At 40.1% G+C, this 14,075-nt stretch overlaps 1 protein-coding gene across 17 annotated transcripts in view; it reads right to left on the bottom strand.

Annotated features, from left to right (window-relative positions):
* Nucleotides 1-14,075, bottom strand: part of PPP3CB (protein phosphatase 3 catalytic subunit beta) — a 37,590-nt gene that overhangs the window by 2,346 nt on the left and 21,169 nt on the right. For 3 of the 17 annotated variants that reach the window (XM_083615770.1, XM_083615768.1, XM_083615774.1), the window contains 6 exons: nt 12,688-12,813; nt 11,450-11,527; nt 10,390-10,416; nt 6,828-6,912; nt 5,634-5,731; nt 929-958 (listed from right to left, as the gene is read on the bottom strand). In XM_083615770.1, the coding sequence (XP_083471896.1) occupies nt 929-958; nt 5,634-5,731; nt 6,828-6,912; nt 10,390-10,416; nt 11,450-11,527; nt 12,688-12,813 (444 nt within the window). Of the gene's footprint in view, nt 1-928; nt 959-4,695; nt 5,732-5,763; nt 6,631-6,827; nt 7,091-10,389; nt 10,417-11,449; nt 11,528-12,687; nt 12,814-14,075 lie in introns of those variants that run through there. The other 14 variants (XR_014548631.1, XM_083615778.1, XM_083615776.1 and 11 more) reach the window with 14 other exon arrangements.

Genomic DNA, 14,075 nt, shown 5'->3' with positions numbered 1-14,075 from the left:
GGTACCAGTAGCTCATTTGTGCACATAGACATACTTTGTCACTTATAGTAAAGCAATGGCCTGACAAATGATGGGATATGAAAGTCATCATGGACAGTGGCTATTAAGGCTAGGATCCAAAGAAGACTTTACCCACACCACCCAAGCAATCTGAGCAGAGTTGCCAAAGCAGTGACATGGCATGAAAGGTTGCCATTCCAAAATAAGACGCGTCTCTGGAAATAGGCAAGCCCTTGGCCATGTCTAAATTATTATTCGGCTCTCATCCAAAGATAACATTTTCTACTTTGCCAGTTTCCTGGCACTTAATGTTCACAAATGAATACTACACATTATAAAAACACCTTTGTAAAACTAAATCTTGCACTACCAGATGGGTTATGAGAAAGAAACGAAAAGACACAGACTTCAATCCAGAAAACCATATGGGAAGATATCTGCGCACAGTGGAAGAGAGGAGGGCTGCATTATTCTATGGCACCAGAAACTACTTTTGAAACTCCGGGCTATGATGTATTGTTGAGAAGTCACATTCAAAATATGGGGGGGGGGGACTAGCAAATATGAAAAGCTCAATTTGAGTGTCCAAGCCATGCAAATACTTAAAAGTGGCCTGCTGGATTGGAGACAACATTTAAAATCCATTATCACCAGAGGAAGTATGTCAACTAAAAGAGGGGACATAAACATAGCATGCTATTATGCTAATGAAAGAAAACACATCCTTATTCCACAGTCAGAAAAAGCAAATCACTCCAAAAGCGAAAGGCAACAATCATCATCAAGACAAGACAAAATGCTACGGATAACAACAAATGAATCAGTGTATTGATTCATCTCTGGTTGTGCAAGTTGAAAGAGCAGAACAGACTTTTAAATCCCTCCCAGACCCCAATCCCTGCCAGTAGCAAAGACACTGAGACCATACCTTTTTCAGCCTCAATTGCCTCTACTGTGGCTGTACAGAAGTGAGTAGATGCATGCAAAATGAATGAGAAAGATGAAGAGTGTAATATCACATAGCAGAAAAAAATATGATTAATATTATACTAGCTGAAGGTTGATTTAAGAAGTCCTTTTTGAAAATAAAAATTTCCTTGCTTTTTTGGCTTTGATACTATTTATTTATTTATTTATTTATTTATTTTTAAAGAAACCACAGTTTAATATGAGTTCCCAACAACATGGAAAGGGCTGAAAGGGACAGTTTGTAATGTTTTGGGAGGACTTTCTTCATTAGTCCACAATACCAACATGCAATAAAATATCAAGTATTTTATTCCTGAGTCAAACACAAGAATTTAAGAAAGGAACGTTTCTTATCATCATCATGAGTAACTGCTGCTTTACATACAATGATGATGATATTTTTTAAAAAATGTAACCAGCTGCCATGCAAACTAAGAAGATGAAAAGTCTGCATGTTTGTAGGTGAGCTGCAGTTAATAATGGGAATCCCCAGATTTTAAAAACGGATGTGAACCCCCTACTGTTTAAAGTAGCTATGAAAAAAATAAAACTTTGGATATTCTTCTGCACATTTTCTAATATGCTTATGAACAGACTAACACTATTTCACATGAGAAGGAATGTAAAGACCCTTCACTGATAGCCAAGGTGACTGATGATCACATCATCAAGAATTAACTGTTTTTCTTTGTAATTTCCTTTGGAGAGATGAAATATTCAAACATCTCTGTGTACCCACCATGACAACTGAAAAAGCAGTGACCCATGCCATTAGCTCAGTAAGATCTTAGAGGACAAATACCTGTTCTATAAAGCAATGATCTCTTATTACCATCAAAAAAGTTCCTCTTCTGCGTTTACCATCAGTAGGATAGGATTAATTAATAGGTGGGAACAAAATTTACAAATGAATATAGAGGAGTGGAAACTGGAGGAGTTATGGGCAACAAGGTCTTTCAGATCAATATTGTGTTTACAGAATTACCTACAAACTCACCCACAATGAAACCATTGATAAAGACGCTGAAGCCAACCTATAATTCTCAAGTTTTAGATCGTCAGTTTGTCATTTAAGTGCAGAACTGTATTCTTTGAAATACAATGAAACATTTGTTTTGGCATATATTGTTAGAAGTTACAGTGATAAAGCTTTGCTTCAAAATGTGTTTTATGTGCATTAAAAAAAAACCCCAAACACTGCTGTATTTTTTATTCAGGGTTTTTTTTGGGGGGGGGGAGTAGAAACCTCCCAAGATACCGCAGGAACAGAAGTGGACTAATAAAAAACAATGTAGAAACTAATTTCACCTCTTTCAGGAATAACCAAACTCATATCCCAAGTGACTCTAATAAAACTCTCCTTTAACACAAAAGCCAACTTAAAATTTCTTAAGAAACCCGCTTGAGTTTCAAAAGCAGCTTGCCATACTCCTGGATCTGGAAATGGGACTGAAAAAGCCCTACTGAGTTTGGATGCAACAACAGACTACAGTTTATTATTGTAGGAATAAACCTAGACAGGCAGTGAGCTTCTTTGTTTCTCTCTTCTCCTATAGGATTGGCTGTGAAGAAACATCAGAAGCTTCTGATTCTGTTTTTGACTAGCTGCAGTTTCATGTTACATTTGAAACTGGATAAACTGCAGTTGGTGCTAACTGTGGTTTACTGAAACAAGCCAATTTCAAACTGTGGTTTATGAACAGTTCAGGTGAAATGTTATCGCTAAACTGTGGTTAATTGACAACTGAAGCTGAAGATTCCAATCTCCTCCTTGTGGCTGTTGTAAACGTGGCAGAGAAGAGGACAAGGTTGACTAGGCTCCTTCTTGTAATGAGAAAACAGTTTATTGTTCTGTGTGAACATAGCAAGAGGGCCACAGCATTAGTTTGTAGGCAAAGCCTGGATTGTTCTTACTGGGCACCATTCAAACCTAGAGACAATATCATATATTTTTTCTGAATCCCATTGCACCACAACCCAGGCCACTGAAAACCAGTGACATAAAGGTTGCTGTCTTTTAAAAATAATTCAGTCTAGTCAAGGAAGACAGGGAAACATTTGCCTTTTTCTTCAAGTAATTTTTCCTCCTATGGCAAGCAATACAGCAGCAGCAACAGTGCACTTATCAGGGTGCTGGTTTGGAAATGCAGTTACTACCTCACAGAGTTCACCTTCAACCATCTTACTACTTACTACGAGACCAGTCCATCTACAAGTGTGTAAGATGGTTAAATCCTAGACTACAACAACAGTGCAAAGGGAGGTGATTGTGGGATGCAAGAACACACACATACCAGCACAATCAGAGATACCATTTTAAGCATTTAATTCCAACCAAACATGATGAAATTACTTAACTTGCATCAGGTCTGGCACAAACTAAATTAGTGAGCTGAATTAGCTTCTCTGAAATGCTAATCATTTATCTGGCAGGGTTTTTTCCCCCTCTAGCAAAAGAGATACCAAAACTCAAATATCTCGATCTTGCATTTCATTTGTACCTCATAGTTCTGAAAGATTACCTGAATTAAAGAATGGAAATGTCAGGCTATTAAGGGCTGGATGCCCACTCCCAACAGCTTCACCCATAAGATGCAGCTGCTTTTACAAAAAAATAAAATAAAATATAGGATAAAAGCAATGGTGCTCAATCAAATCTTTCATCACAAGAAGCCATTTGATTTATATTGCTACTACATTAATTTTAATGTAGACAACACTATGGCATTACTCCTTTGGAAAACAAAATGACTCCTGAATGCCAGTTTTCTATTTGTCCAATTTACTATAACGTTTCATTGTTGTAAGTGATGAAAGATTTGTGTTACAACTTTCCATTAAACATTAGAAACGTCTAACTTGCAACAGGAATCATCTGGTTTACCCTATCAACAACAGTAGAAATTGTGTGAGCACCTTAAAAATCTACTGAATTCACAGCATTTCTGTTAAACTGTTGCCATTTGAGGCTCCTAAAGGAGTAAAGTTAGTTAAAATTCTAAGTTGTGGTCATGCTGAAATTAAATTTTTTGATTGATGTTATATGTCAGGTCCACTTGTCTTGTTTTAAAACAAACATGAGACAACATTATCAAGTCCGATCAAATGCGTATGTTCCAATTCTCTACAGCTTACATAGTGCTGAGAAAACTACAATATGCAAGCTGGGTAGTGAATATACACACTGAAAGTAACATTTAGAGGGGGAAATCTGATGATACAAGGAACATACACACCATTTGCTATTACAGACATTCACAGATCACATACATACATATATAAGGACTTATGAAAAGTGAACTTGGAGACATTATATGCTCCAAGAGGATAACGATAGTAAATAAAACAGTTTAAATAATATTAAAAGGTGTTAACTCAAACAAAAATTATTTTAGACTGACACAGTACCAGAAAAGTTTCACAAATTTACATTTAAATATTGAATTTTGATTACATTAGGTGGCAAAAATATTTTTTTTGACAGACAAGAAAAAACATGTGCTGTAAAACTGAACTCAGATATTACAGAAATATCGAAACAGAAAACTAAAATGTTTTCTGTTAATAAAGCTCAGGAATGTTATGACGCCCACTTTCTTTCTTGACATCCATTACAAAAAAATGAACTATATAGTCAGAAGAAATTAAAAAAGAAAAAAGAATCTCACAATATTCTTCTGGCAACAACTAATCCATCAACTTTTATAAAGCATTCAATGAGCCAGATTACAGGTGTATTTTCTTTTTATTTTCATGCAAAAAATATAAGCACACTTAAACACCCTTTGAGTCTGACTTATTTACAAGGTTTTCATTTAGCCCCTTTATTCTCAATTGGATTTTATAACAGCTATTGGTTATTTTTCAGTTACATTAGCCATCAGAATGCATCGGGTGCAGAGCCAAATGCAGCCAACCTCAAAAATAAGGTGCTACGAAGTTGCTTGTACATCGAGAGACAGACAAGTGTCTGAGATAGTGATTTAATTTTTTTACACACTTATACAGACATACAGCGATACCTAAAGACAGACAGATCTAAAAAAAGCAGCTACATCTGCAGAGGAAGGAAATAGCAACTTACAAGGACAATTCAGGGAAGTCAAGTAGTATTACACAGAACATTTGACAAACAACATGAAGGAACAAACTTTGGCATCAATCACCAGGGTACGAAACAAAGCACATTTTCCATCCGTGGAATGCAAAATTGAGCTTGGAAACTTGTAGCTATCAATACTAAAAGGCAACTGGCATTTACTAAACGGATTAACGTCTGTAATAAAACTGTAGGAATAAAGAATAAGGCCATATTCGATATCTAATGAAATAACGATGTCTCTTTAATTTTCTGACCTACCCTGCCAATCTTTTCCCAGTTCATAAATAATCTTGCTATCTGAAATGCTCTATCAAGGAAAGCTCAAAGACAGACAAAGATTAGCACAGCGTGACTAATACTGCTTGCTTTTTGTTTAATACCCTGGTTAAATACTGATTTTACATTGCCTGATTAATACATAAAGTTATGCTTTATCATCAGCCGCTAAGACAAGAACTGAAAAGCATAAGGAATTCCCTGCATGCACTGTGTGTGGTGTTAGCGAAAGAGTGAGATGTGCCCCATTCCATCTGAGGCACAGCAAGTTGCATAACATCATTACCACTTTGCAAGGTCTGGCGTCCTCCAGCCAATACTCCACTAGGTAACATTCCAGTGGGAGTCAAACCCTTGAGTGTCAGTACACTTTCACTCTCTTCCCTGAATTTAGGAGACAAAAAAGGGGAGGGGGGAAACTCTTTTACCCAAAGAGGTCTTCATACCCAATATGCTTCAGACTTGCATGCAGGTCCTTGCCTGAGCTCTTCTTATCCCCCAAATCCACTGTCTCCTATCTAACACTGAAGAACCGGGAAATGTAATACTGTAAGTGAAAATAGCAGGGAGGGTGAGATTTAGAATAGTGAGAGGAAGGTGAAGGCTGGGGAACACAATATCAGGAGAGGTCTGCCAGCCCTGCTCCCTGGTGTTTAGGAAGGAAAGAAAGGCATTTCCTCCTCCCATTATACGTACAGTCGTACCTTGGATCCTGAACACCTTGGTACTCGGACGTTTTGGCTCCTGAACGCCACAAACCCAGAAGTGAATGTTCTGGTTTGCAAACGTTCACAGGAACCCAAATGTCCGACGGGGCTTCCGTGGCTTCCAATTGGCTGCAGCACCTTCCTGCAGCCAATCAGAAACCGCACTTTGGTTTCCAAACATTTTGGAAGTCGAACGGACTTCCGGAATGGATTCCGTTCGACTTCCAAGGTATGACTGTACATCTTTGGCATCTTCTTGCCTTTCAAAAATATTAGATATGTCAGGAGCTACTCTGAGCTTGGATATGGCAGGATTATTATTTTTAAGCGAAACCAAATACCAGATCCCTTTGTTCTCATCTCTTACTCCTGCTGCCTTTAAATTCTGCTTCTTGTGTTGTCCATTCACTGTGCCCATGACATCATTTCCCTTCCCTCCTTTGCACCTGTCTTTCAGAGCCCATTTCTTTGGCACAGCTTTTCTTGCCATTATTTTTTACTCTTTGATCCTGCCATCACCTTTGCTCTGCTCTCATTATTCAGCTGCATGAGAAAGGGTTAGGATAGCTCCACATTCTGAAAAACAACCATTGGTGCTAAATAAATGTTTAGCAGAAGTACAGTATTAGCAATAGATAACTCATCTATTAAAAAAGTTACAGCTGCACTTAATTGTAAGAGCGGGTAGGGAACTGCTAACATGTAGCCTTTCCATATAAACTGCTAACATGTAGCCTTTCCATATAAACAGGCAAGTTGAGAATAGTAATTACCTGAGAACAGAGAAGACTCTTGCCATCTTGCCAATTGCACGGATTTTGTTTCTGATTATTTCTTTTCGTGCTGCAGCTGTACCTACTTCCAATGGAAGAAGAAAGTCTCAAGCTAATGGAGCACACAACAAAAATTGCATACAATGTGACCATCAATAAAACTGTGATAACATATGGTTCTCCTTCAGTCTGGAACTTAAGGTGATTGAATAATGATGCCTCATCACAGACAAATCTCTTCAGTCCACAGATCACCAAACATCCTGAAAAGATTAAACAGTTCTAAACACTAAAGTGACAAATATCAAGACTATTAATTGCTGCCAATTGTTTACTGATGGCATTTCATTCTTAGGCTTTTGACTGCTGATCTCTTAACCAGTTATGAACCTGACTGAGCACAAAGAGAAAATGAAGGAGTAAACAAGAGTATGGGACGTATACCATAGCTGGCATTCAAATTACTAACTGGCAACCTAAATGTGCTCCAAATCGACAATGTTGTAGAACACTGAACAGAATGTCTATTCATCCATCTCCATCTCTCCCTCTATCTCCCACAGTCACTATATTTTATTCATGTAAATCAGTTCAGGACTTTCTGTTGTGGGAAGTGATGCATGAATTCAATTAGCTAGCTAACATTCCCTCTCCTGGCATGTATACTTCATTCCAACCTAAGTGCTATTTCACTTGTAAGGTTCTTCCAGGCATATACCATATTTTTCCGTGTACTGGACACCCCAATGTATAGGACAACCCCTATTTTGGGGGACTCCAAATTTAGAAAGTGGGGGGAGATTGCCCTGACTTGTAGAGCTTTTTTTAGGGAAAATAGTTGACAAATGCTGACAGCCGCATGCATCCAACAAGCTGCCTATCAGCTGTTCCCTCGTGGCAGAAACACACACACTGCGCTTTCTGGGGGGGGGGGCAGAGTTGTTGAGCTGCTCTGCTTTGCTGGAGGCTAGGGAACAGGCAGGCCACGATCGCGCAGAGCCAGGCAACGACGCTCATGAGGAGCAGGCCACCGCTGCCGTCGCTCCTCGCTACACACGCAGTAAAAGGACCACCTGCTCCTCTCAGGAAGCTGATAGCAGAAACCACCTATCAGCTTCCCGATCGCCACCAGCGGCCGCCAATCATGCTCCTGCTTGCTGCAACAAGGGCAGCTGTCTATTGGCTGCCGTAGCGGCAATCGGGAGGGCTAATGGCGGTGATTGGGCAGCTGTGAAGCGAGCGGTAGTGTGCTGCGTTCCAGCGGCCAATGCTGAAAATCGCTCACCCGCTATAATGAAGCGTGAGCCCGAGATTGTAAGCGGCGATTGGCCGCTTGATTGTGTGTGGGGAGGGGAATGTTGAAAATTGCTCACCCACCGGAAAGAAACGTGAGCCTGATTTTGTAAGCGCTGATTGTAAGCAACACGAGCAGTTGTGTGCTGCGTTCTGGGGGGTGAGCGATTTTCAGCATCCCCGCCCCCCCAATCAAGTGGCCAATCACCACTTACAATCTCAGGCTCGTGCCAAAAAACCATTCGCCCATCCCCCCTCAGCACTACCCGTGTATAAGATGACCCTAAATTTTGAGCATCATTTTTGGGTCAAAAAAGCTCGTCTTATACATGGAAAAACACGGTATGTCTTCTTTGTTTGAAAAATTAGATTAGACTCCCATACACACACATGAACATGATTTTCCTTCAGGGATGTGGTCTGCAGAGACTGTAGGACAGGGGTGGGGGACCTTTTAGCTCAAGGGCCACATTCCCTTCTTGGCAGCCTGCCAAGGGGTGGGCAGCGTCAGAGGCAAAGAGCATGTATACTTTACCTTTGTACTGCAGGCTACTTGCTTTAACTACATATGAAACTCAGTTGCATGATTCCCTCTTTAAAAAAATACTAAGCTCTAGGCATGGATAGGAACAAAAATCCCACCAACAACACAAGAAAGCAGGAAGGTGGGTGGGGATGGAGACTAGAATGGAAGTTGTCTCCTCAACCAATGAACTGTAAGACTGTACTTAATACAGTGTGCAACTGGGAGACATATAAGGAACAAAAGGCAGTTTCCAATATAGTTTTCAGAAGGAAGACTAGAGAATTACTGGGACATTTCTTCTTTATTTAAGATGCACACTTAGTAGGCAATCTAACATGCCACTACCAGCATACTGGTTGCATAATTTACATTCTTATCATAATTGTGTTTAATATCTGTCCCCAAAGCCTGGTCAATAAAGGTTGTGTCTGGGTTATATTTGGTGCACCCAAGGATTTGGGCAAGCCCCATGGAATGTTTAATTTTTACTTTTATACAATAGAACCATCCCCACTATGTGATATCACAGCTTTAAAAAGCCCTCCCCCCCAAAAAAATGGTTTTCCATGCAACTGGGAGGTTGGAAGAGGGCCATTAAAGAAACACAAGTCGAAAGCTCCCTCACGTGTGTAGAGCAAGTTGCACAGTTCTTTGGATCTGCGGCAATAACACTGCAGCAATATTTAGCAATAGGCTCTTTCAAAGCTATTAAAATATACTTCTGCTCATTATGAAAGTTCTGCGAGGAATTCCACATAGCACCAAGCAGATTGCTCTATCAGTACAAACACTTATGCTTATGCTGATGGAGCAATCTCTGCTCACCTGCCTCCCATGTGCCTTTCTGGGAGTTCTCCTAACCTCCTCCATGCAAATGGGGAGGGGTAAAAACAGGGGGCTTGTGGGGAGAGGACGGTGAAGGGAAAGCCCTGTTGTGCTAGCGAAAGTCTTTGCGCAAACTTCTGCTTGCAGGCCTGGTTAAAAGGGACCCCTGACCATTAGGTCCAGTCGTGGCCGACTCTGGGGTTGCGGCGCTCATCTCGCTTTCAGGTCATGTGGCCAGCATGACTAAGCCGCTTCTGACAAACCAGAGCAGCGCACGGAAATGCCCTTTACCTCCCCGCTGGAGCGGTACCTATTTATCTACTTGCATTTTGACGTGCTTTCAAACTGCTAGGTTGGCAGGAGCAGGGAATGAGCAACAGGAGCTCACCCCATCACGGAGATTCGAACTGCCAACCTTCTGATCAGCAATCCTTAGGCTCTGTGGTTTAACCCACAGCGCCACCCCTGCAGGCCTTACCTTAGTAATATAAATTATTCTAACTTATTATTATACACATCAGCTTGAAACTAGCACAATAGTGATGTAAAGCTTTCTCATACAAATATTAGCTGGAAGAGAACAAAATTACTGCACAAACAGCAACTGAAACATTACAGAGATCACATTTCATGCACCATTTGTAATGTAGAATGCTTACACTAAAATCATAAACAAGGCAGACAACTGAAAACTTTCCTACACATGCAGGATCAGAAAAAGAGATATTAAAAGTAGGGAAAATATGAAAGCTACTACAAAAGGGGAATGGAAAAGAGGAGAAACCCTTCATGCACAGAAAGACTGGCAATAAAACAAATACTACACATTTATATAAGGAAAATATATAAATGTGTTCTCTACTTTGATAACTTTGATAAGTCATATTTCAAAACAATATTACTCCGTCTTTTCTGTACCTTTTTTATTGCCATATATGATTCGTTCTTCAGATGGAGAGTCCAGAAAAAAAGAAAGTGAACGATGGAGAAAAAGGTGAGTGAGGAAAACTAAAAGGAAGAGCTTTTACATTGGCAGTGATAATAAAGAATGGAAGTTGAAAAGAAAAATGAAGAGGAAAAATGGAAAACTGCTACTCTCATAGAATACTGCATACTGCTGAGTGCATTTTAAAAATATATTGGTAGCATTTGTAATGTCTGTTCAGTGAGTTTGTTGACAGGATGATATAAAGTGTAGGAAGGACATAAATTTCAAGTAACACAAATATACAAACAAACACTGTTAAATATATAGTATAAAAAGCACCCCAAAGTCAAAATAAGTAAAAGTTATCAAAATAAGTAAAAGTTCTATAAACAAAACAGACTTCATAGGTTTCCTTGCAATGAGTAATAATAAATTACATGTATCAGGAAGCAGAAATGTGAAATATGGGCTAAATAATGGATAATCTACAGCCCTATTCAGACATTCTCCCCTTTGGACAAACTTTCCTTGCTACCAATCCCATCTTTCTCCCCAGTTTTTGGGGCTGAACTTGTGCAGCAAGGAGTCTTTTCTACTTGCACAGGCTCCACTTATGATTTAGCCCCTAAGTCAGGGTTCTAGACCGCGCCGGGGAGCCTAGTCAAGTTCCCTACTGAAGAGGTTTAGCCCTCAATACGTTGGGGATGTGTAGGAAGTGTTGGGGACAAATAGTTCATCCCTACTCTGCCCCTTGCATGATGGCAATCGTGTGTGTGTTGCAGGGGGCAGGGGGAGAAAATGAAGAAGCAGATCTTGTGTCTTTTTATTCTATGCAATGGAATAAATATTTTACATTAAGAATTTTAATACAGAAAATATAAGCACACCAAGTTTTCAATTCTTAATATACCAGAATCATTTGAAGACTCTCTTGTAAAAATCTAATAGCATTCCTCAAAAGTGAAATCCTTAAAAGTTCACAAATTATGCACAGAATAAAACTTTCAGGAATTCACAGTACAGACCCGTAAGTCATAAAAGTAGCCTTACCGTCAAATTGATCTTCACCCTCAGTCATCAGTTCATCATCAGAACAAATACTCAGAACGTTCACCAGCATTTCTGTCACTAAATTAAAAAAATAATCCAACACATCATAATACTTATTATAAGCTGAATAGTTTAAAATGCTACAATACTATTAAAATGCAAAATACATTGGAGGGAGACAGAACAAAATTATATGAAAAGCCAAATGGGTCAACTTCCAATCCTTCACTGTAAGTCATTTAATAAAAGAACAGCATTGCTGGATCAGAAATTAAGTAAGAACAATCAGTGCCATTAGAGAGCTCACAAGAAGAAGAAGAAAAAGAAGAAGAGTTTGGACTTGATATCCTGCCTTTCACTCCCCTTCAGGAGTCTCAAAGCGGCTAACAATCTCCTTTCCCTTCCTCCCCCACAACAAGCACTCTGTGAGGTGAGTGGGGCTGAGAGACTTCAAAGAAGTGTGACTGGCCCAAGGTCACCCAGCAGCTGCATGTGGAGGAGCGGAGACGCGAACACGGTTCCCCAGATTATGAGACTACCACTCTTAACCACTACACCACACTGGCTCTCAAACAGGGCATGAAGGCATCAGTCCTTGCTCCCAGCAGGGGTTGTGTTCCAGGTGATTGTGTGAAATCACATGCAATTTAAACAGCCTGCAAGCACCCCGTTCTGCCTCATTCCACCCTACTCCACCCCATCCTGCCCACCCCTTCTAATGACACTTTTTATGACATTTCCGAGTTACTTCTGGGTTCGGTGCTGTGCGTGATTGCATGCATATCAGTTGCGCCTAAAACGGGGAGGGCTTGTGCAGTATATTGATGGCTGCTGACTCTTAACAGAAATGTCTGTTTTACATACATAAATAAAAACCTGCAGCCCAACAATGTAAAGCACAACTATAGTACTGTGGGTAACGTACTATGCTGAACCCACCTAACAGTCAAATATGGCAACTCAACGGGGCTCAACAAGCACTGTAATGTAGCTACCTGCCTGAAACAAAACAAAACAAAAAAACCCAAAGTGAATATCAAACAATGGGCAAAAATACAGTTTGTAGGCGGTGTCTGAATTGCTGGGCTACAGGCAGGTTTTATCTGGCCACACAGATACACACAAGCTATCAATTGAAAGCATGCATTTAAATCTACTTGCATAAATGTAACACTAGATAAGCGGCAAATGTTTGAGTGACAACCTGTTTTTATGCCTTGTTTCATGATATGACGTACCTTTTTCTCCAACAAATGGCAAAGACCATGTGAAGACATCCATAAAATTTGGTAGCCAATAAGGATGCGGTGAACAGTTGAACTGCCGAATATTCATAACATTATTTTCATATTTCAATACAGCAGCTGTAAAAAAGTTTTAGTGATTAGCTGAAATTATGTATCAAGCAATCAATAACAACTGCAAACCTTTCAGCTAGCACATTCATTCCAACACCTGAGGGTTGTTTGACATTTTTTAAACAGCCAACAGTTGTGTGAATTGTAGATTCTATCGGGCTATTCATATGCGAGTTTCAGCAGGCACAAGCCCCTTTGTTTGTGAGCCTGGCTAGCAAGCAAACACAAACCATGAATTGGTTTGTTTGAACAAAATAATAAACAATTGTCACAAACAAGGACTAGGAGTTACTAATTTCAGAACTTGCAGGATGTAATCCAATATGGCCTCTAACAAGCAGCAGCAACACAGAGTATCAAGGTAGTGTCATCTTGGACATAGCAGGAATTTCCAAAGATAGATGAGTGCTCTCCCTGAAAGTTGCAGATGCTGGAAGGAAAGCCAGTTAAAGCTTTAGATGAGTCAAATTCTCATTCTGCACAAGATGATCAGACTTGAGGCTTTACCACAACTGTATCAGGGTATACTGAGAGACCTTTGTGCTTCTTTCTCATCCGGAACAACTGTGGCCTTGCCAACTGGTTTTAGCTAACGTGAAGGTGGGAAAGATAAGGAAGCTGAGTAATGGCATCAGATTCACTAACATAGATGTATCTTCCTGAGTAATGAAACATTCCTTCTGCCCTGAAGAAGTAGGTACGATGGAATGACTAGCTGCAGTTGTCCCTTAGGACTCTCACAAAATACTGCTGCTACTGCTGCTGCTGCTACATCGCGTCTACATGACACGTGTCTATATACCTGACTCAAATATAATTCAGGAATGCAAATTGCACTATCTTGGTCACATTCAGATGAGAGTAATGAAATGCACCCTATGGGACACAGTCTCTTAAATGTGTTTGGAGACTTTAGGTGGTGCAAAATATAGTGGCTTTTCAGAGCATATTAATTCTGATACAGTCATACCTCGGGTTGAAGTAGCTTCCGGTTGAGCGTTTTCGGGTTGTACTCCGCGCATGCGCAGACGCTCAAAATGACGTCAAATGCATGCGCAGAAGCAGCGAATCACAACCTGCGGGTTGCGTTCACTTCAGGATGTGAACGGGGCTCCGGAACGGATCCCGTTCACATCCAGAGGTACCACTGTACTGTTAATTTCATCCTGCTGAAAGAATTCAAGTGCTTATTATTACGTATAACATTTTGGGAACAAGTTATTAGAAGGATTGCCTTCTTCCACATAAGCCTGTCTACCCACTGTGAT

The sequence above is a fragment of the Podarcis filfolensis genome (assembly GCF_964270895.1).
Source record: "Podarcis filfolensis genome assembly, chromosome: 5".
NCBI classification, from domain to species: domain Eukaryota; kingdom Metazoa; phylum Chordata; class Lepidosauria; order Squamata; family Lacertidae; genus Podarcis; species Podarcis filfolensis.
This window is presented reverse-complemented; position numbering and strand designations above follow the sequence as displayed.